The sequence below is a fragment of the Lactuca saligna genome, chromosome 1 (genome assembly GCF_052625555.1).
Source record: "Lactuca saligna cultivar CGN05327 chromosome 1, ASM5262555v1, whole genome shotgun sequence".
In the NCBI taxonomy this organism is placed as follows: Eukaryota; Viridiplantae; Streptophyta; class Magnoliopsida; order Asterales; family Asteraceae; genus Lactuca; species Lactuca saligna.
Genome location: NC_136417.1, coordinates 31,023,485 through 31,045,637, shown reverse-complemented (window position 1 = coordinate 31,045,637; position 22,153 = coordinate 31,023,485). Strand labels below are relative to the sequence as shown.

At 35.1% G+C, this 22,153-nt stretch overlaps 2 protein-coding genes and 1 long non-coding RNA gene across 3 annotated transcripts; 2 read left to right on the top strand and 1 right to left on the bottom strand.

Moving 5' to 3' along the window:
- Positions 1-1,806: 1,806 nt before the first annotated feature.
- On the top strand, positions 1,807-6,958 carry LOC145004414 (ABC transporter B family member 19-like). Its single transcript, XM_078963331.1, has 8 exons — positions 1,807-2,841; positions 2,924-2,978; positions 3,055-3,230; positions 3,322-3,486; positions 3,568-3,863; positions 3,938-4,254; positions 4,338-6,460; positions 6,536-6,958. The coding sequence occupies exons 1-8, from the start codon at positions 1,807-1,809 to the stop codon at positions 6,881-6,883; spliced, it is 4,515 nt and encodes a 1,504-aa protein (XP_078819457.1). The 3' UTR covers positions 6,884-6,958.
- An 873-nt stretch (positions 6,959-7,831) lies between these two features.
- On the bottom strand, positions 7,832-12,056 carry LOC145031115 (uncharacterized). The gene is made up of 7 exons (XR_013676855.1): positions 10,899-12,056; positions 10,747-10,787; positions 10,508-10,640; positions 10,240-10,318; positions 9,421-9,457; positions 8,858-8,948; positions 7,832-8,464 (listed from the first exon to the last, which is right to left on the bottom strand). It is a non-coding gene; the product is annotated as an uncharacterized LOC145031115 (long non-coding RNA).
- LOC145031105 (protein CORTICAL MICROTUBULE DISORDERING 1) lies at positions 11,964-13,699 on the top strand. Its single transcript, XM_078979606.1, has 3 exons — positions 11,964-12,712; positions 12,793-12,884; positions 12,971-13,699. The coding sequence occupies exons 1-3, from the start codon at positions 12,047-12,049 to the stop codon at positions 13,647-13,649; spliced, it is 1,437 nt and encodes a 478-aa protein (XP_078835732.1). The 5' UTR covers positions 11,964-12,046; the 3' UTR covers positions 13,650-13,699.
- Positions 13,700-22,153: the final 8,454 nt, after the last annotated feature.

Sequence of the window (22,153 nt, the reverse complement as noted above, 5' to 3'; positions counted from 1 at the left end):
GTATTTGTAAAACCAAAAATCATGAATATATACAACAAAAGATAGTTGTTGTTGGTGGTTATTAGGGGAAGTTATGTATGTTAGGAACCAGCATGACATTTGGATGTTGGTGTGAATGTTGGTCTCATCTTTGGATCGTCCATCTTGTGGGGGCATATTAAGTCATAACCTAAGTCATAACCTAAGTTATAACCCGCCAACCTTATTTACCCTTCAGCTATTTAAATTCAAATGTAACTTACATAGTCAAGATAGTTATAGTCTTCCTTATTTATCTCCTAGATTGATTGTACATACAAATATAAATACACATGTATACTCTCAGTAATATTCATTCAAGCAAATCAATAAGCAATTTTTTGCATCTCTTCTCTATCTATTCATATTGATGCGATGCTTCAAGTCTTGAAGCAATCAGAGAAGCATGAAGAAGAGGACAGAGCACATATAAAATCCAACTTCCAAGTTAGTTGTATGCAAAAGAGGAAGATTTCTCAAGAAGTTCTGATGATGAAAACCAGCAAGTCAAATAATAAAGAAGGTGGCAGTTTTTTTGTTCCCAACATTAAGTTCTCTGTTAAGAAGAAGCCATCAAAGTCCAGAAATGGAGTACAATTGTTATGTCAACAATATGACAATGAAGATGAGGAGTAATCAGATCTTATTGTATTTGATGATTCTAACATCCTGTTTGTGGAATGTTCTGTTGATTTTTGTAGTATGATAATCAAAACTTCAAATTGGGACTGAAAAATCATTGAAACTGGTTTCTGTTTTCTGATGTGGATTCCTTTTTATGCACATTTTGTTTGATTGATGTTTGAAGACTTTGTCAAAGTCAAACCGCCATTAGAGCTAAAGAATGTCCTAAAAGGGTCGACTGCCATTTGGCTCAAGCTTCTGCTGTTGAAACTTCAAATCAAGAAATGTAATTAATTAATTTTTTCTATATTTGAGCTTCCCTCTTGTGGTTTGTTTTTCTTCCATGGATGTTTGACCAACCGGTTGACCCGTTTTGCATATTAGCTTCTTCGGCAACTTACACTTGAAGAAGCAAAGGGATTATCAGAGGGTAATAAATCACTTGGTATTTAGTATTTACCAATACATGAAAGAAACATGCAGCCAACTTTGATTATATTTTAGGTTAAATACAAGAAACAGTAACACAATTTCATTGATTCGTCTAATATAGCATCCTACCTCGGTTTCTTCCTATGATAGGCTTATAGCATCTTACTTGAAAAATCTATCCAGTTTTAGCAATGTCATCCAAATACAAAGTCATTTTCACTACTGTAATTATGTAGATTTAGTTTGATCGATGTTTGAAGACTTTGTCAAACTCAAATATCCATTAATTGGAGTTAAAGAATGCACTTACATTAATTAAAGTCTCAGACTGCCATTTGGTTGCTGTTTCAACCAAGAAATATATAATTAATTAATTTTTGCTATTTTTGACATGCAAGAGCTTCTTCAACAAACGACACTTGGACATGTCCAAATAGAGTTGGGTAATCATTATCAAAATGTAAACATGTCATACTCATAACTACAGTACAGGAAGAAGAAGAAGAAGAAGCCACACTGAAATAAAACAAGTTATAATCAACCAAAATGTCAAAACTCAAAAGTATTAAACAATACCTTCTAATTAATAGCGCCTGCAAAAAATATATAACTTTTTAATATAATTCTTTAAACGAATCATTAACCATCTCTCACATACCACTTATGTTTTAAACAGAAACCAAGAAAAAGACTGACCACCTTCTGCATGTCAGTAAGTAAACTCTTTCTTCCATGGCAGAATTTTCCGGCGAAATAGACCACCGCAGCTCCACCCCCACCCACCGACCTCACCACCCAACTCCATCCCGCTCCCACCAGTCTACTTCTCTCTCATTCTACAGCCCTCACACATACCCATTCCCATCTTCACAAAGAACCCGACATAACAACCACCGTGTACCTCCCACCACCCCTTTCGCCTCCGACAATGACCGGTCATGGCAAGCTGAGATCTCGTGGCAGTTTGAGCCGCCTACAGACAACCGTAGCATCGCCGCCCTTGGTGCAGCTCTAAGCCCATGGACCGGGCCCACACCCTCACACTCACCCTCCCCGGCTCCTACACCCGGCAACCGTGTATTCCGCCAGTCAGCTAACGAGTTTTATCTTTCTCGTACTTCTAATAGTCATGATGTTAACTTTCGTAACTTTACAAATCCACATTATGAATATTCCAGTGTGTTGTCTCCTACTCCTGGAAGAATCGAACTCCAAAGCTTTGTCGATAATCATCAGCCACATAGCACTTCCTTCAATGCTGGTTACACCAAGTCTCCTACTTTTGCAAAAATGGGAAATCGTACTCCTAGAAAAAGTAATGCTGAATCTTTTATGAGTGATTATGATGATGATGATATAGAGAATGAAACAGGAGGAAACAAACAAGATCCTCGATGGTTCTCTGTTTCACGTGCTTATGTTGACCATGATCATATGGGGGGATATGATTATGATGGGCAAAATAGTCCTTACGGGATTTCCTTTAGGAGCCATGATTATAATAGTAATCATAGTCAGTATCTTCAAAGTTATGTGGAGGAAGGGGACGAGGTTGATGAGGATGAAGTTGTAGCACCAAAAAGCATCGGGGTTTTTGGGTTGTTTAAGTATTCCACAAAATTTGATATGTTTCTTGTAGTAATAGGGTGTTTGGGTGCTTTGATAAACGGAGGGTCTTTACCATGGTACTCTTATCTGTTTGGGAATTTCGTCAATAAAATTGCTTTAGATAACGACAAGGACCAGATGATACAAGATGTCAGAAAGGTAATTTATTTATTTTTTACTCTTATGTTGAGTTATTTCTACATCTTCATCTAATTTTTTTTTTTTGACGTATAAACATCAGGTATGTGTGCTAATGTCGGGGTTAGCAGGAATAGTGGTGTTTGGAGCCTATTTACGTAAGTTTCTTTGTGTCATGGGATCTTTTTTTATCAATTACAATTATTTAACAATATGATTCTTATAATTTGATAGAAATTGGTTGTTGGCGATTGGTGGGAGAAAGATCAGCTCACAGAATAAGAACCAAATACCTAAGAGCAGTTTTGAGACAGGATATTAGCTTCTTTGACACAGACATTACTACTAGTGACATCATGCATGGAATCTCAAGTGATGTTGCTCAAATCCAAGAAGTTATGGGGGACAAGGTATAATCTTTTTAAGAAAAAAAAAATGATCTATATTGACTAATTTTGTGTTCTAGTTGGTGTTTGACTTGGTGAAATTTGTGAAATGCAGATGGCACACTTCATTTATCACATATTTACCTTCATATGTGGCTACACAGTTGGATTCTTAAAATCTTGGAAGGTTTCGTTAGCAGTTCTTGCTGTGACTCCATTAACAATGTTCTGTGGCATTGCCTATAAAGCAGTCTATGTTGGCCTCGCTACAAAAGAAGTGGTAAGAACTAAAAATTTAATAAAACCATAAAAAACACTCAACATATTTATATTCATTTAATATCTTTTGTTTTACATACAGAACTCTTACAAAAAAGCTGGAAGCATAGCAGAACAAGCCATAAGTTCAATCAGAACTGTATTTTCTTTCGTAGCAGAAGAGAATTTATCAGCAAAATATGATGCAGTGTTGGAAGAATCAGTTCCAGTAGGAAAAAAACTTGGTTTTGCAAAGGGTATAGGAATTGGTGTCATATATTTAGTTACTTATTCAACATGGGCACTAGCTTTCTGGTATGGATCTATTTTGGTATCAAGAAATGAGTTATCAGGTGGTGCAGCCATTGCTTGCTTCTTTGGTGTCAATGTTGGTGGCAGGTAACTAACTAACTAACTAAATAACTAACTAACTAATTAACTAACTAAATTTAATTAACTTGTGTGTGATACAGGGGATTGGCGTTATCTTTATCATATTTGGCTCAATTTGCACAAGGAACAGTAGCAGCTAGTAGAGTGTTTGAGGTTATAGATAGAATCCCAGACATTGATCCTTATAGTACTTTAGGAAGAAAGCTTGATAACGTTCGTGGAAAAGTAGAGCTTAAAGGTGTTTCTTTTGTCTACCCATCTCGTCCAAATGTCCCGATTTTGAATTCTCTAAATTTAGTGATTCCATCTCAAAGAACTTCAGCATTAGTTGGTGCTAGTGGGGCAGGAAAGTCCACCATTTTTGCTCTTTTGGAAAGGTTTTATGATCCTAATGAAGGTAATTAAGAGCTTGATATAGTTTAATTAGTAATTACAATTTGGTTTTGAAGCTAATCTTGGTTTAAAAATAAAAAATTACAGGTTTGATAACGGTGGATGGTGAAGATATAAGAAGTTTACAAGTGAAATGGCTAAGAAGTCAAATGGGGATGGTGGGTCAAGAGCCTGTCTTGTTTGCAGACACAATTCTTGAAAACATTTTAATGGGGAAAGAGAATGCAAGTAAGAAAGACGCCATTGCTGCTTGTGTTGCAGTGAATGCACACAAATTCATATCTGATTTACCACTAGGGTATGACACACAGGTAGGGGACAAAGGAAGCCAGCTGTCAGGGGGTCAAAAGCAACGTATTGCATTAGCTCGTGCTATGATCAAAGACCCTAAGATTCTTCTTTTAGATGAGCCCACAAGTGCTTTAGATTCAAACTCTGAGTCTCTTGTTCAACACGCCATTGATAACATCTCAAAAGGAAGAACCACAATTGTGATTGCTCATAGACTCGCAACTGTCAGAAATGCTGACATGATTGTTGTTCTTGAGCAAGGATCTGTTGTGGAAATTGGTGATCATAATCAGCTCATGACAAGAGAAGGAGCTTACTTTTCTCTCATCAAGCTTGCATCTGAAGCTGTTTCAATGAGCCCAGTAGCTGAAAAGAGCGAAATTGGTATTATAAATCATGAAGCATCGGGTACTTATGATCTGTTGAAATCAAATCATGTATATGAGATTTCGTTATCTGGGTACATGAAATCCGTTCAAGAAGCAAAACAAGTGGAAACACAGAAAGTATCATCATACGGGATTTCTCAAGTATGGAAATTACAGAAACCAGAAGCGAGTTTGCTTTTTGTTGGTGTAATTTTTGGTATACTTGCAGGTGCGATTCTCTCCTTATTTCCATTGGTTTTAGGTCAAGCGCTAAAAGTCTATTTCAATCCAGAAAAGTCAAAATTGAAGAGAGATGTGGGGTACCTTTGTTTGGCATTGATCGGATTAGGGTTTGGGTGTATTCTCACCATGACGATGCAACAAGGGTTCTGTGGTTTGGCGGGAACAAAGCTCACCAAGAGGGTTCGTGATGTTCTTTTCCGGTCGATACTGAAACAAGAACCGGGTTGGTTTGACTCAGACCAAAACTCAACCGGAATACTTATTTCAAGGTTGTCTGTTGACTGTATAAGTTTCAGATCAGTTCTAGGAGATAGATACTCTGTTATATTCATGGGGTTGAGCTCAGCTGCTGTTGGACTTAGTGTCTCGTTTTATCTTGAATGGAGGTTAGCCCTTTTGGCTACTATTCTTACTCCATTTACACTTGGCGCTAGCTATTTTAGCTTGATTGTCAACATTGGTTCGAAGCTTGATAATGGTTCTTATGATAAAGCTAGTGGTATAGCTTCAGGTGCAGTATCAAACATTCGTACAGTGGCAACTTTTGCAACTCAAGAAAAGATCGTTCAGTCTTTTGAGAAATCTTTGTTGGAGCCAAAAGCAACTTCTGTGAGAAGATCGCAACTTACAGGGATAGCATTAGGGTTCTCACAAGGTGCAATGTACGCTGCGTATACTCTGGTTCTGTTTTTTGGGGCTTACCTTGTGAAAGAAGATTACACGACGTTTGGAGATGTGTACAAGATCTTCCTGATCCTTGTTTTGAGCTCGTTTTCGGTTGGACAATTGGCGGGTCTTGCTCCAGATACTTCAATGGCTTCTACTGCAATTCCAGCGGTTTTTAATATTCTTAATCGTAAGCCATTGATTCACGGGAAAGACAAAACGATGGAACGATCAAGGCCGTATGATGTGGAGTTTAAGATGGTGAGTTTTGCTTATCCGTGTAGACCAGATGTGACTGTTTTGAGGGATTTCAGTTTGAAGGTGAAAGGTGGAACCATGGTGGCGGTCGTCGGAGGGAGTGGTTCTGGGAAATCGACGGTCGTATGGCTTACACAACGGTTTTATGATCCGATCCGAGGGAAAGTTTTGATGGGAGGAGTGGATTTGAGGGAGCTTGATTTGAAATGGCTGCGTCTTCAAATTGCTTTGGTGGGTCAAGAGCCTGCTTTGTTTGCTGGCACCATTCGAGAAAACATACGATTCGGAAACCCTAATTCTTCAATGTCGGAGATTGAAGAAGCTGCTAAAGAAGCTTGCATTCACAATTTCATCTGTGGTCTCCCTCTAGGTTATGAAACTGAGGTATAATTCTGAACCAAATCACCATACATTTGTAATTTAAATTGTTGTTTACCTTTAACGATTGCCGGTTTTCAGGTGGGTGAGAGTGGGATTCAGATGTCAGGAGGTCAGAAACAACGGATAGCAATAGCTAGGGCAATAGTGAAGAAATCAAAGGTGTTGTTACTAGATGAAGCAACCAGTGCACTGGATTTGGAATCGGAGAAGCATGTTCAAGAAGCGCTTAGGAAGATCACCAAACGGACCACCACCATCGTGGTGGCTCACCGCCTCTCCGCCATTAGAGAAGCCAACCTTATAGCGGTGGTTCAAGATGGTAAGGTGTCTGAATATGGAACCCATGACACACTCATGACTTCCCATGTTGATGGTGTTTATGCCAGCCTTGTTCGAGCTGAAATGGAAGCCAATGTTTTTGGTTAATGGAATCCCCCATTAGTGTTGTAAATAATCTTATGAACTATTCAGCTAATCTTAATGAACGATTCAGTTTTGGTTTGCCGCATATTAACTACAACGTTTCTTTCGTGACAAATCTTCAAATATGAAATCAGCCATGGTATTGAGTTTTTATTGAATAATCTTAAAAAATTAAAATCGATGAAGTTATCTAATAAAAAAATTAATTTGTTTAGTATAAATTGACTATCAATTTTAATTGCAAATTGAGAAATTGTATGGATGATCTTCGATATTCTTCATCACAATGAACTTAAAAATAATATTTTTTAAAATAAATAGCTATTTAAAAAATAATATATATTAAAAAAAATTATGCTAAAAAAGTCAATTTTAAACTCTTTTGATTTGCGGTCCTAACAATTTGAAAGTTTTTTTTTTCATATACATAATATAACCAAAATATTTTATTTGTTTATTAATAACATAAATAATAATTTTTTGAAAGGCTTGTAAAAATACATGTCTTAAACTTTATAAGCTTATCAATATATTGTTTCAAAAAAATTATCCTAATAGCTTATATGTAAAATTAATAAGTCATCGAATACTATTTTATAACAAAGCTTACATAACATGATAATATATATTACATAATAAGATAATATATGTTTTTTTTTATATTGTCTATGACCAATTTTGGTGGTGGATACTAGGGCTTAGCAAAAAACCGCACAAACCGCCCGCACCGCACCGCATAATGCGGTTTAGAATTTCGCGGTACGGTTTGCGGTTCATCATTTTATCAAACCGCACTATGCGGTATGGTTTGCGGTTTGTATTTATAAAACTGCGGTTCAAACCGCACCGCATGTTATATATATATATATATATATATATATAAGTATATTTCTTACAATAACCAAATATCTATAACGTAACATTAAATCACTATTAGATCAAGATCTCATGGTTTACAAGAATATATCAATTATAACGGCAATATAAAGCAATAACAATGATACTTACAAAACTATAGTAACATGAGTTACAATTTATTAAAAACGATTTAACTCAAAAATTGTATTTGTTTTTATAAAATGAAAGCAATCATTTTTTTAATCCGGTCAGGTTTTTGGTTTTTTGATAGATTTAATGTTAAACAACTCATCAAACCGCATAAACCGCCCGCATCAAACCGCACCGCATCATGCGGTTTTGAACATTTGTGGTGCGGTTTGCGGTTTCTAAAATATTCAAACCGCATATGCGGTTTGGTTTGCGGTTTTGACTCGAAACCGCACCAAACCGCACCGCGCACACCCCTAGTGGATACGATTAGTTTGGCAGATGGTCACTATAAAAAAGACAAGTATTAGCGGCGACGTTTTTAGAGGCGGTTACCGCTATTAGCGCCGACAACCAACATTCGCGTTGGTTATCACCACTAATACTCTTCAACCATGATCCATGTCAAAGTTTGAGATTACACCTTATCCGTCGATCTTGTTGCAAATCCAACGGCCTAGACCTCGTTGCGTACATTACATAAAGGTTTACCCAATATTCTTATGAAAAATCCATTGAATCTCTTTTTATATGTATCTGCGATTCAACAACATACAAATCCATTAGAAAAATAATGCACGAAAACCCATTGATCAACTTCCCTCTTATTGGAAAACTAAGAAATAATCACTAAAAAACAAAACTTAGAATTTATCTCAAAAGATTTTGATTTGTAATATGTGGAAAAAAACTAAAAACCAAAATACAGGGGTAAATTTGTCCATTTGATTTCCCAAGCCAAAAGGAAAAGACTGGCACATAAACTACCAACTTAGAATCGGATACTCAAAATTTAGCCATTCAGCTTAATAAAATCGAATAACCCACAAATTTACAACACTAAAATAACGGTTTAATCAATTGTTATTCTAAAAAATAATAAGATTAACACACAATTATAAATAAATATTTTGAAAATTGAGGGCTTACTACTGTCGGGACCGCTAAAATTTAACAGTTGATCTTTCTTAGTGGCGTAGCCAATGCAGGATACATGTGGAAGCCAACCATGTAACCCACTCTGCTGAAAACAAAATTAGAAAACAATAAAAACGAAAGTAGAAAATTTCATAAAAACAACTAAAGCATGTTCAACAAAGCACAAGTACAGCAAGAACCTACAAACATGACTTAAAGTTCCAACAGAAGAAGCATGGCTTTTATTGACAAAACTCACATCAAAGTAATAACAATCATCAACCTATATAAATTTTATGCAACTGAACCTAATTTCTAAAATATAGAATGGTATAAAAGATGTTTTTTTTACTGCTGCCTAGTTAATAGGTACCAAAGAGTCAAGGTTTCAACATTGGGTTGCAACTTACAATACATGTAAGTAATCTACTGGAGAAATTGATTGTTACTTTTCATGTGAAGAGGTACCAAAAAAGTTTAACAGAAAAGTAAATTTTCAATCCACAGAGTTTGAAAGAATTAAACATGACTATATTAGCAAAAGAACGGACAAAAAAGTAAAATACTGAGCTTACCTTCCAAAGAGGCCAGATTGCCAATCTTTAATGTCACCTGAGATTAAACAGAAACACTAATATTGTTTCAAAAAATAAAGCCTAATTGACAGAATCACAGTTTTAATAAAAACATTAAGATTCATTTCTATTCTATTAGTGTAAATCTTTGTGCATTAATACCGTCTGCAAGCAAGGAGGCAGTGAATTTGATTTCTATAAGTAGTGGTTTTAAATTACCATTTTGCCCTTTCAGAACTGCCTAATAATATAATATGCAATCATATTGAACACGTTGGCTCTTTGTTAAAAAAAACTTCATTAAAAACACACCATTTATGCAATACCTACTTTCATTTGGTGAAGCTATATCACTTAAATCTCTCCTTTTAACATCATAGTTAGTGTCTTAGTAGGAAACTTAAATGAGTTCATCTCTCAGTAAGTCATCATGCCATGAAGGATGGAACTCCACCTGGTTCACAACAGGGGGAATACCAACCATTTTCAACAAATCTCCTATTTTTTTAAGAAAAAATGCTACATTTGGCCTACAAACAATCATTCCACAACTTTATGCAAACTCCATCTCAAATTCATACCTTCAAGAGTCTCTAAAATACTAAACCTTATCAAATTGAAAACAAAACAAAGTAGACAAAAACACAAATATAATCAAACCCTAAAAGCAACCCCAAACTATCAAAATCACTAGATGAATAAAGTTAGTTTTTGTGGATTCGATTATCCATACACATAGGAAATCAAAACCTCTATAAACCAACATTGAAATGTAATGTATATAAGGAAAAAATCTTAAATTCAAATTGTGAAACATACATGGAGTCAATGCAACGTCAACGTGGCGGTGGATGTAATAAAGCATATGAAGATGACAGGTTGAGAAAAACACCACGATCTGAAAATCACAAAAGGAATCTTAATCACTGGTTGAGAAGAACTCCATGGGAGAGACATTGTGACCAGTAAGAGCTCACGGTATTTGTTAGAAATCAGAGCAATAACTTCAGTTTACAAATTTTTTGAAATCGAACTATCAGACATTCAAACCTAAATAACAATCAGAGAAACACATATGAAAAAATACCTTCAATCCGGAATGGTGGTTAGATTCAGTCAACATATTAACATCCCAGATGCATAGAAGAGATATCTTAAATGATAGTTCATAAATTCGGAAGGATATCTTGAATGATAGTTCATAATTTCAGAAGGCTTCTCTGTGCTCAAATCAATATAGGAACAAACATTTAATAAATATGAGGCAAAATAACAAACACCTGGTGTGCATATTATTTGTATAGAAAACCAAAACTAAAGGGGTACCTTAGCTGAAATTCAAAAGCACATATTCATGGATTCTAGGGCTGAAATTTCATATTCAAATTGATAAAAGAAAAGCACAAAATTAAATTTGAAGGTTATAAATGCCAATTTTAAAAAAAGCAGAAAACCAAAATATTATGCCTGAGACCTACCTCAATCAGGTTCTTGAATGCATCAACCCAATGTAGAAAATCAAACTGGCAGTTGTGAGGGAAGAACTTTCTGTAGCAATTATGCAGACGAGAGATGGGAGGACATAAATTCCCTTCTGATAAGCAGGTGGAGAAAGCGATGGAAAGAAGAGTCGATGGCGGACCGGTGCTAAGATCGGTGGGGAAGGCGAGCAGGAGACGTACAAAAGAAAGAGAGGTATTTGGAAAGAAGGGGGAGGTATTGATCGGTCGATGAAAAGACGAAGGCAGACGAAAGAAATGGGAGCCGGTGGAAGGAAATGTATGTGATTGGGCAAAGGAGGCGGTGAGGAACTGTGAAAGAAACGTGGAAGACCGCCCGACGACATACAGAATGCGAGGACTGATAGGTGAGGCGGTGATTATCCAGATGGGAGAAAGAAATGGCAAGCTTCAAAACGGGGTAAAAACCGAGGACTATAATCCATTATAGAGATTAAGGATGAAGGCGGTGGGAAATACCTAGAAGGTAGAAGCAAACGATACGCAAGTCGGTGAAGAAGGAGAATGACCCATAGAAATAACAAAATAAACCAATGAAAAGTATAAAAAAACAAAAAAGAAAAACAAAAAAGAAAAAGACACCAATCAAAGGAAGTCCTCTTCAAGTGGACCTTTAAAAGTCCTCTTCAAGTGAACTTTAAAATTAGTATGTACATATAATTTCACAAAAATTGATCACGGTTTTGTCTTTTATTAATGGGAAAATGGTGTTTTAGATTTTGAATATTCTAAACACCTAGCGATTAAAACATTGCAACTTATTCCCTCTCTAATAGAACCATTTGCTCTTCCAATAAAGAGACAGTCGACCACGAACAGAACCCTAGGCTGGTAATGTAACCAGTCTAACCTTCTCCATCGCTGTCAAAAAGCTAGTTTTAACCAGTCTAACCTTCTCCATCGCTGTCAAAAAGCTAGTTTCTCTTTCAAAGCTTCATCAACAAGCAAGTGAATTCCCATGCGGAAAAAGTTCCCTTTGCTTAAAAGCCAAGTCAAAGTTGCATTATGGTAAGGTACCAAAAATTTGGCAAATAGATTCCTTTCTTCTTCATTTTCCATTTTCATATTTTAATACTGATGCTTCACATCTACTTTCTTTCAAAAAAATGGCATCTCTTACACCAGGAGTGCTCCTGAAACTACTTCGAACTATCAATTCCAACATAAAAGTTCGTGGCGAACATCGATCCATCCTCTTGCAAGTGATCAGCATTGTTCCAGCTCTAAACGGATCCGAACTATGGCCAAACCATGGCTTCTTCATCAAAATCTCAGATTCATCTCATTCCACATACGCATCACTCTCAAAACAAGACAACGAACTCATTTTAAACAATAAACTGCAACTGGGTCAATTCTTTTGGATCGATAGAATGGATGTTGGAACTCCAGTTCCAGTTCTTGTCGGAGTTAGGCCTGTTCCAGGAAGACATCCGTTTATTGGGAACCCTAAAGATCTGATGCAGATGTTAGACCCATCTGAAGCTTTGAAATCCAGTGATCAAATGTTGGAGGCGAAAGAGACGATAAAAAAGAAAATTGTGATCAAAGAGGAGAAAGTTACAGTTGCTTCAAGGTATTTGCAAGGTATTGTAGCAAAAAACGATGGTTTAAAGAAAGATGAGAATGAGTGTGTCAAAGAACCATTAACGATTATGCAAGAAAACATCAAATCAAACTCGCTGCAATTGCCAAGAAGGAGAAACAAAAAAAGTTCTCCAGAAACAGTTTCATGGTCCTCTCTGCCTTCTAAGCTGCTAAATCCTGCCAAGGTATCTTTAGAAAATTTATCCAAATTAAATTATTTGAAAATTAAATTAAACGAGTTGTTTACATGTCTGAATATAACAAGGGAATGATTCGAAGGAGAATGTTAGCTTCTCTTGTAGCAGATGAAGCTCAAAAGGAAGCCATAACAGCAGCAAATCTTGTTAAATGCCTCCAGTAAGTTGTTTTGTATGCAGTTTAATTACAAGAACTGAAAAAGAAAATCAATCTAACATTTTTTTATTGTAAAATTCTCATGTCAGAATGTTTGGTGAACTTTGTTCATCCGCATCACATGCAAAACCACACGAGTCTCTGACCAAATTCTTTTCACTTTACGCACTGATAGAAGTCAAAGAACAAGAAAATGACAGTATTGTCCCCACGAAGGACAGATTGTTTCATGATCAGTTTTCGAGTAACTCAGAAGCGCCAGAAAATACAGAAATATCTGGAAAAAAGATAGGGATTGCTCGAGGTAAAAGTATACCAAAGACTCCAAAGATCACTTCAATGGAGCTAAGTGTTTCTGATAAACTGGAATGGGCAAAAGGAGATGGTTTGAAAGAAGGGAAAGAGGTAAGAGAGATTTTATTAGAAGAAACGGAATCATGGTTTCTAGAGTTCTTGAAAAGAGCACTAGATGTCGGGTTTCAAATGGGGAATCTTGAAACAGTAAAAGGGAAAGGGAAAATTAATCACAATAATAATGTCGGAAATAAGACTGAACCAAATAGTCAGATTGCTGTGACATTGTGTCAACTCAAGCTAGCAAATGAGTGGCTGGATAAATTAAGAAGCAAGATGATGATGATTTCAGAGAGAAAAGAAGTTGTGGTGGAGACCATTGATCGTTTGAAGCAAAAAATATATACTTGTTTGCTTGTCCATGTAGACTCGGCTGCTTTTGCTTTAGAAAAAAACAGATTAGATCGTGTATAAACCAATGGACTCACCTTAATTTATTCAAAGTAACTTTTATATTACATGAATTCTTTATTTCTTAACAAAAAATCAAGATTCATGACTAATTGACTATATACTACTTGTATATTTATGATTTGTAAGGATTTGTTTGATCATACCTGTGATTCCATTGTGAAGAATCTAAGGAAAAAGGTTCAAGATGGAGAGCTAGTGTACATGCGAAATCACATGATTGAATCAATTTGATCTAGCATGTACCCTGCTTCTCCAGCATGAACCGTCTCCCTAGCGAAGAAGTCCTGGAAGATACTTTAGACAAAACGAAGAAGTCCTGGAAGATACTTTAGACAAAACAAACATAGTTGATTAAGTAGATTTGATTTACGTGTGTTATATAGAATGCAATGTTAACTTTTTTTGAGGTGGTAGTAAGGAATTGGAGGTAGAGAGGTTAGGTGTGTTGGTGATAGTGTAGTCTAAAGCAAGTAGGTGGGGGTGTTAGAGGAGAAGAAGTTATTAGGTTTGGTGAGTGTTGAAGTTTGGTTGCCAAAAAAGGGAAGTGATTAGTTATCTTAGGCGTTTATTAATAAAATTCGGCTAGACCAAGGTCAGGTCCACACCTACCATTCACATCCTCTTTTTGCTAAGATGATTAAACACATCTATGGGTTATTTAAAAAAAAAAAAAAACTGTTTTTAAGTTTTATTAAAGAAAAAACTCTCCTAGACCATATCAAATGGTCAAAGGTTATATAAAAAATGCACGGTTCATATGATTTGGATATAGGTTTGTTTTTCTACCTGATATATGTGGTCTATAGGAATTGATAAACACTAAGGACGTGTTCGGCACGGAATGTTTGGAGCGTTTGAGAGCTTCTAGGTAACGCTCTGTTTTGAAAAGAAAATCTCGTTCGGCACTACAAACTTCTAGCATTAAGTTTAAACAAAACCCTCCAAATTCAAATGTTACTTCACGTAAAACGTTACAAGCTAGAAGCTACCCGCTACCAACTATTTTTGTCGAACACACCCTAAGTGGACTTGGATGTGAGACATGATGTTTTATGAAATGCTACGTAACCTATTGAATAGGTTAGGCCAATCTTTAAAAGTTTGTGTGAGCTTTATTCGGTTTGAAAATGTGGTGCGCTGATTTTATCGGTTAGATTTATCATTTATGTTGTTTACGTTTGAAAATGTTTAACGACTAATTAATATGATCACACAGTAATAATGAGCTTAAAGAATAATCAAAGATGATATGTATGCATCAATCGCAGTGGCGGAGCTTGAAGTTTTGATTGGGAAGGGGGGGGGGCGAAAATAGAATATTTATAAAAATTGAAGAACACAGGGGTGCTAAAGTCAAATTTTATAGTTTTAGGCATAATATGTAACTTTTTAAATAGTTATGGACTAACTGTTGAAAAAAAAATTGGGGTGAGCATGGGTCGGTTTTGACCTAAAATCAAACCCAAAACCGATAGCCTCGGTTTTCAAACTTTTAAAACCCAACCCAACCCCATGGGTGTTTTGGTTTTTGGTTTCTACTTGGGATTCTCGGGTTCGGTTTCGGTTTTATACCCAATCCTCAAGCAAATTCTTACCCTACCTCAAGTCTTCTTTTATAACCATGAAGTTAATGTATGTCTTGATCCTTAAGTTGATGTGGGACTCAAAGTTGACATCAAATAAAACATGTAGATAACCAACCAGCACCTTAACCATCAGACCAAGAATCCTGTTTGTGTTTATAAGTCATGGTACATATGCTTAATTTGTTTGGAAAAATAAATCAAGAAGAGTGTATGTGTCATGTTTCAAAGCTAAGGCGTCGGTTCAAAGAATTGTCGTGTTCAAAGAATTGTCGTGTTAACCATCTGAACCACCTGCTACTTTTGTTATTTCACAAAACATATTTATATTATGTAATATATATATATATATATATATATATATATATATATATATATATATATATATATATATATATATATATATATATACACACACACACACACATTATATATAATCGGTTTGGTTTGGTTTCTTTGGGTTTTACCAAATCCAAAAACCGAACCTAAACTTAAATTTTCGGTTTTTGAAAATCTAAACTCAAACCATTGGTTTATGCTTCGGTTTTAGTTTTGTCGGTTATATACATTTATTGTATAGTTGTAACCCAATTGTCTAGCCTTTGAATAACGACCTGAGGTCTTGTTTCCCTTTTATGTATATTGGGTAATATACTCATTATATATGTTGCATAATTATACCAAATATCATAGTAAAAGAGCAATTCTAATCCTTACCAATTTTCTTTGAAAATTTCTACGTTATTTATCTCTCTTTTTGACTGAGTCTTCATCTTGGCTTTGGACCTCCTCTTTTTGTATTCATCAACTAGTCTAACTTTCGCTATTATCGTCGTTAGTCTCCATAGCCGAAGCACAACCATAACAAACAAGGTTTTTGGCATCACCAACATCAACTCTCAATATCCCTTTTCTTCTTGATCTAGTACGTCTCAACTATTACGCATGGAGAGAAATTTTCTCCACCCCTACTATAATGTCCCAAAAATATGATCCAAAATTTTCATTTTTAATTTAAGCAAAACAGTATTCCAACATCATCCATACCTCCCAAATGAAAAAAGTGTATCAAATATCATAAAATCATAGTGAAATATCAAGTGCGGAATCCATGTGGTGTGTGCGATGTAGTCATCCTGAGCTCTTCCCCTTGGAACCAGAAGTACCTGAAACATAAATTGAAAACCGTAAGCACAAAGCTTAGTGAGTTCCCCAAGATACTGCATACCAACATATATAACATATAACAGGCCCCACCCTAAGTCGCATAACAGACCCCGCCCACATACAAATCATATAGCAACCATTAACATACAAGATAATCATCGGGCCCCGCCTAGAAACATACAAAAACTAGTGTCACACAAACAAGGAGTATTCTAACAGCTCATATCATGGGTCCGCATTGGTTCCTTCGACCCGCTATAAATAGTGAGGAAACTCACCTCGAATGATGAATCTCACTAAAGATCGCAAGTTGTTGTCCTGACGACTCCCCAAGCTATCAGTACAAAATAACACCCAATTAACACTTGGGTTCTAAACTATATCCAATAATCCATATTTGGGGGTAAAATAACCATTTTACCCTTAACCCAATTTGATCCAAGACCAAGGTCCAAATCCACAAACCAAAAGGCACAAAACCAACTGTTCCACAACGCCCACCTATGGCCCAATTTTACAAATTGGGCCCAAACCCCCCATATGGGCCTTACCCTAAAGCCCAATAATTTACCTTAGTCCAAATCTTGATTTCAGATGGCTCAATAAGGCCCAAAGCAACAAGGTCCAAATAAGTGGCCCAACCGAGGCCCAAAAGTTGCAAAGCCCAAACATACTGAGTATGTGGGGCGTACTCAATTGTACGCTAAACGTACTCGTTGCAGGGCTTGTATGTTGCGCGTACTGACTTGTACACCCAACGTACTCCTTCATTAAGACATCTTTTCCATTATGCTCTTAATGCTTAAGTTCAACGGTCCAAAACACAGATATGAGTCTGAGTCCGAAAGAGTATCTAGAACCATAAAGTCACTGACTTGGTGACTTTGCATGCCCCAAATGAACCCAAACTCAAAATATAACATTCTACTTCCATGAAATGGACTCAAACTCATGCATAGGTGAGATCCAACCCAAAAGATGCTAACTTTAAGGCTTAGAACCCTCAAAACGTCAAGAGGAGCAACTTATAACTTTTGGTATTGCATTAAGCCACCAAAGCTCACTCATGGGACCAAAAGTTAACCAAAACCAAGCTAGAACTAGATCTAAGCTATAACACAAGTTCAGAGCTTTATACCTCTAATGGGTGCCAAAAGAGTTGGGTTATGAGCATAACAACAAACCTATGTGTTCATGCAACCCTAATTGCCTTAGATCTAAGTTTCTCACTATTAAACGTGTAAATTGAATTCCAAAGCAATAACCCTAGATCTAGCATATAATTTTGAAATTCATATACAGAATAGGGTTAGAAGATTACCTCACTTGCTATGTAGTAATAACAAGATAGCCTTTGAAGATCCTTGACTCTTGAAAGCTTAGTGCCCCAAATGTTGCACCTCTAATGGTTCAAAAACACCCAATGCAACAAGATGAAAGGAGAGAGAGAGGAGGGAATACCCTAAGAATTTCGGCTAGGGTTTCTATCAAGAGTTATTAGTTGAAAATCATAGGTATAGGGATTCTTATATAACTATGGGTTGCTAGGGTTTTTGGAGGAAACCGTAATTTCCTGCTTAAGGCTTAAGCAGTCCATGGACCTCTTACCAGTAGGCCTTGGACAAAACCTATAGGGCCTCCCTATATGATTTTGTCCACTCCTAATTATGGAGTCCATCAGCCTAGTTTTACAACTATCACTGATTTGCAAAATAGTCCCTCTATTATTAATCAGTTTCTTTATCCCAAAATTAACATCAAATTAAATTCTGATTAAATACTAATTAATAATATGATTTCCAAATAATATATTAATCGTATAATATATTAATAAAATCATTTTGAGCACAATTTATTATTTCAAATAATAAATTCTACCCTCTCTCCACTAGTCATCCGTTCAAGTTGCATAAGTGAAGGCAGCCCAAAAGGACCATGCTACTATCAAATCAAGTACATACCAATAATAGTTATGGGCTTAGACACCTAATCCAACAGTCTTTTGCTTAGATAAGTCTAATAACTATTATTGCAAGTATGACCTCAAAATTTGACTAGCACTCGTAGCTCTCAAAAGCCGCTGTCAAACTCTGACCTAGTCAATGACGTGTCCTTAGATAAGTGATCAAATATCCCACTGTTCTACAAGATATCGTATGGACATGAGACATGGATTATAATCATTCGCTCTGTCCAAGGTTTTTTTCCTGATTTCTGATTTATGACGACTGACTAATTAAACAAATCAAATCAGTCTAGCCTTGGCCAAGCGCTTTAGATGTCATCACTAAATCATCGAGGGGCCTACTGTGACAACTGGAAAATTTCTAAAACAAGCAAGTGTAAACTATTACCATGTGCAAATGAGTTCACATCATAACATCTACTCCTAATAAAACACTCTCTAGACTGCCACATGGCTCCTTTTTACGCCTACTCTATGCCACATGTCATCTCCTGAAGAAACTATTTTGATGTTTCCCGCTCAAACTATTAATCTGCTATCTCCAAATCCGATTTATCTTATTACTTTTGAATTTTGAATTTTAAATTCGGATTTTTCTTATAACAATAAGTAGGAAACTGATGATAGTTTCCAATTTAAAGCCGAGAAATCAGCTACTCATCCCCGAGAATCATGACCGCCAACCTATTCTCTCCATCGACTTTCAAAAGCACATAAAACCCTAGAAGCGGGTTCTTGCTTCACCATCTCAGAACTTGTTCTGAATTTCACACATTCATTTATCTTGAAGGAAATCCCATTTGATTTTCATTCATATATCGTCTCTCCTTCTCTCCAACCCTAAAGGTCGTCGGCCACATCTCACGCATCAGAAGGTTCGTGCTTCTTTGTCATAGCTTTCATCATCTTCAGAGATTAGAGATTTTATTGGTCATCTTTGTTCTGTTTTCCCATTGATGTTTATTTTATGGTTTTATGTGGTATGTTCTTCAACCCTTTCTCTTCTTATTGGATGTTTCAGGTAACAGGCTAACAGCATTAGAAGGAGGTTTATTGGAAGAAACTTTGCTAGGGGTTTTGTATATAAAGTTTTATGGTAATTTGGTTCCTGAGAAGGTTAAAATTAGGAAAATTGCATCTTTACGGAATACTATTCCTTCACTGGATCCATAACACTAACAATCCGGGTTATTTTTATGTCATTTATTGTATTTAATCGCACTTCACGTTATCCGCACAAAGTGACCATTGATAAGCCCCTGATTCTGTCGACGTTAAAATATACGACATAATCGTTAAAAGTGAGATTATTCTTAATGATAATATTCTGCTTTTGTATCTAGAGGAGTAGCACTGATCTTATTCCTTCTTTCTCGCTCTTTCCCAAAGCAGATAAAGATAAGTCTTGATCTGAAGTCTTGGGTTGTTACCAAAACCTTAAATTAAAAGGAATACTGCAAATCTAATTTGGATGAAAGAAGAAGCATATTAGGCATTTGAACACAAGAACTTTGAAGATTTTCATTACTTGTTGATCAGGTTTGTAGATTTTTCTTTTTTCTGAAATTTTTGGCATATAAACCATTTTGCGTTGCTTTCCTGCCTAATAACTGTTTTGACATGATATGTAGTTTCATTTGGGTTTTAACGTCTTATTTTTTCTGGTTTTTTCATGATTAATCTGGATTTTGTGCTTGAGGTTTGTAGATCTTTTTGTGTTTTTAGGTTTTGGTGTTTCTTGAATTGGATATTTCTTGTGCTTTGGGTTATGGAGTTTCCCCTGCATATCGATTGCAATTCAATCTTCATGTAAATCTTGTCTCCTGGTATTCTTCGGGTGAATAACATAATTGATAGTAAGCACATCTATTTCTTACATTTTTCTTTTTGAACAAAAAGAGTGACGACTGAGGTGATGCAATTTATAGGGAAATTTATAATTAATGAAAATAAATAAGGATGAGAATAGACACAAATGTGGTTGGCCATATTAATAAGGAAAATGCCTAATGTTCACCAGGAATATATATATATATATATATATATATATATATATATATATATATATATATATATATATATATATATATATATATTCATTTATAACATATTTATAAATTATAATCTCAGATCCATGGGTTATTGCATTTTTTTTTTGGGATCAGTGAGGAAACAGAAGCAAAAATTGAAGAAGAGGAAAATGTATTTTCAGGAATCTTGGATGGAAAAGGAAAGGATTGATACAAAATTAATCAACGCAGCATGTTGTGTTGAAATTTTCAATTGCAACCATTGCCATAACGAAGCCTACGTTTATTGCTATTTGGCTTTGGTACAACTCATATGAAAAAGTTATTGTCAATTTATTTAGCTACTAACTTTTTACTTCTTTTGATAAAACATATTAATTGATCCTGCACATCGCCACAATGTTCCTGAACATCAAGTTAATAATGTAGGTTTTGTGTTCTGTGTTTCCATTCAAGATTATTATATTATATTCAACTTCTATTACAATCCTCTTTCTGTTTAATATTATATTCATTTATACTTAGCGCCCTTTAGTTTATATATAAACTTCATGTTACATCTTTTTATAACATTTTTCATAATTTCAATTTAAACCCCTCATTATATTTTTAATTTATAAAAAGTAAATAGTGAAAATATATATTAACTGGCAAAAGAAACTATGTAGATATGTATTTTAATATTTCTACTTAAAATATATTTATGTGTTAGTTTAATAGTACTTGTGATTTAATCATACATGTCTTATTGGATGAGCTATTATATATGCTTGTGATTGGATCACTCATACTTTCGAAGTACATTGTCTTTTTTGCTCTTTTATGTTATCAACTTGTGTATTACATGATTTTGAACTTATATATGAATCTTAAATTTATATTTTGTTCTATAAATCATAATTATATTAAATGTCTTCATATACATAAAATATATAAGACATTCAAATAAAAGTGAATATTAATTTTAAATAATCAATATAAAATATTAAACAAGACATATATCTTATTAGTTTAATAAAATTTTATAAAACTTATCTGTGGTTTCCACAGGTTATAACCTAGTTAATGCAATAAAACTATGAATGCCATGAAGCATGTTTATATAAGTTATAATATACATTACTTTGAAAAACCATGTTAGAATAAACCTTTGAAGTCAATACAAGTTAACAAGACATTAAGGAGTCAAAGGGGTCAACAAAAATTAAATGAATGACATTGTTTTAATGATTTCGACTTCTAGGCTCTATACCTTTGAATTTTCGGCCGCATAGGACTGAAAACAACTTCATAAACTCACATAGAGCCGAAAACAACTTCAAGGAACCAATCTTAGACCGAAATCTCTAAGTTAAGGCCCATTAAGGCCGAAAACACCACAAGTAAGGACCGAAATCACTTGTGTGAAGCCATTTGGACCGAAATCATCAAGTATGGTGTGTACCAAGGGATTTCGGTCAAGCTAGGACCAAAATCTACTTCTTTAAGGCCGAAAACTTTTTTAATATTAAGATAAGGTGCCACTTGATTGGGTAGTTAGCTTTCAAAGAGGATAATTACATAAACATCACCTCATCTTATTTTTCCTTCTTATATATATATATATATATATATATATATATATATATATATATATATATATATACATATATATATATATATATATATATATATATATATATATACACACACACGAATGAAATCATTTCCAATCCCATTTTTCTCATAGAAAAATCTCTCACATTTTTCTCATAGAAA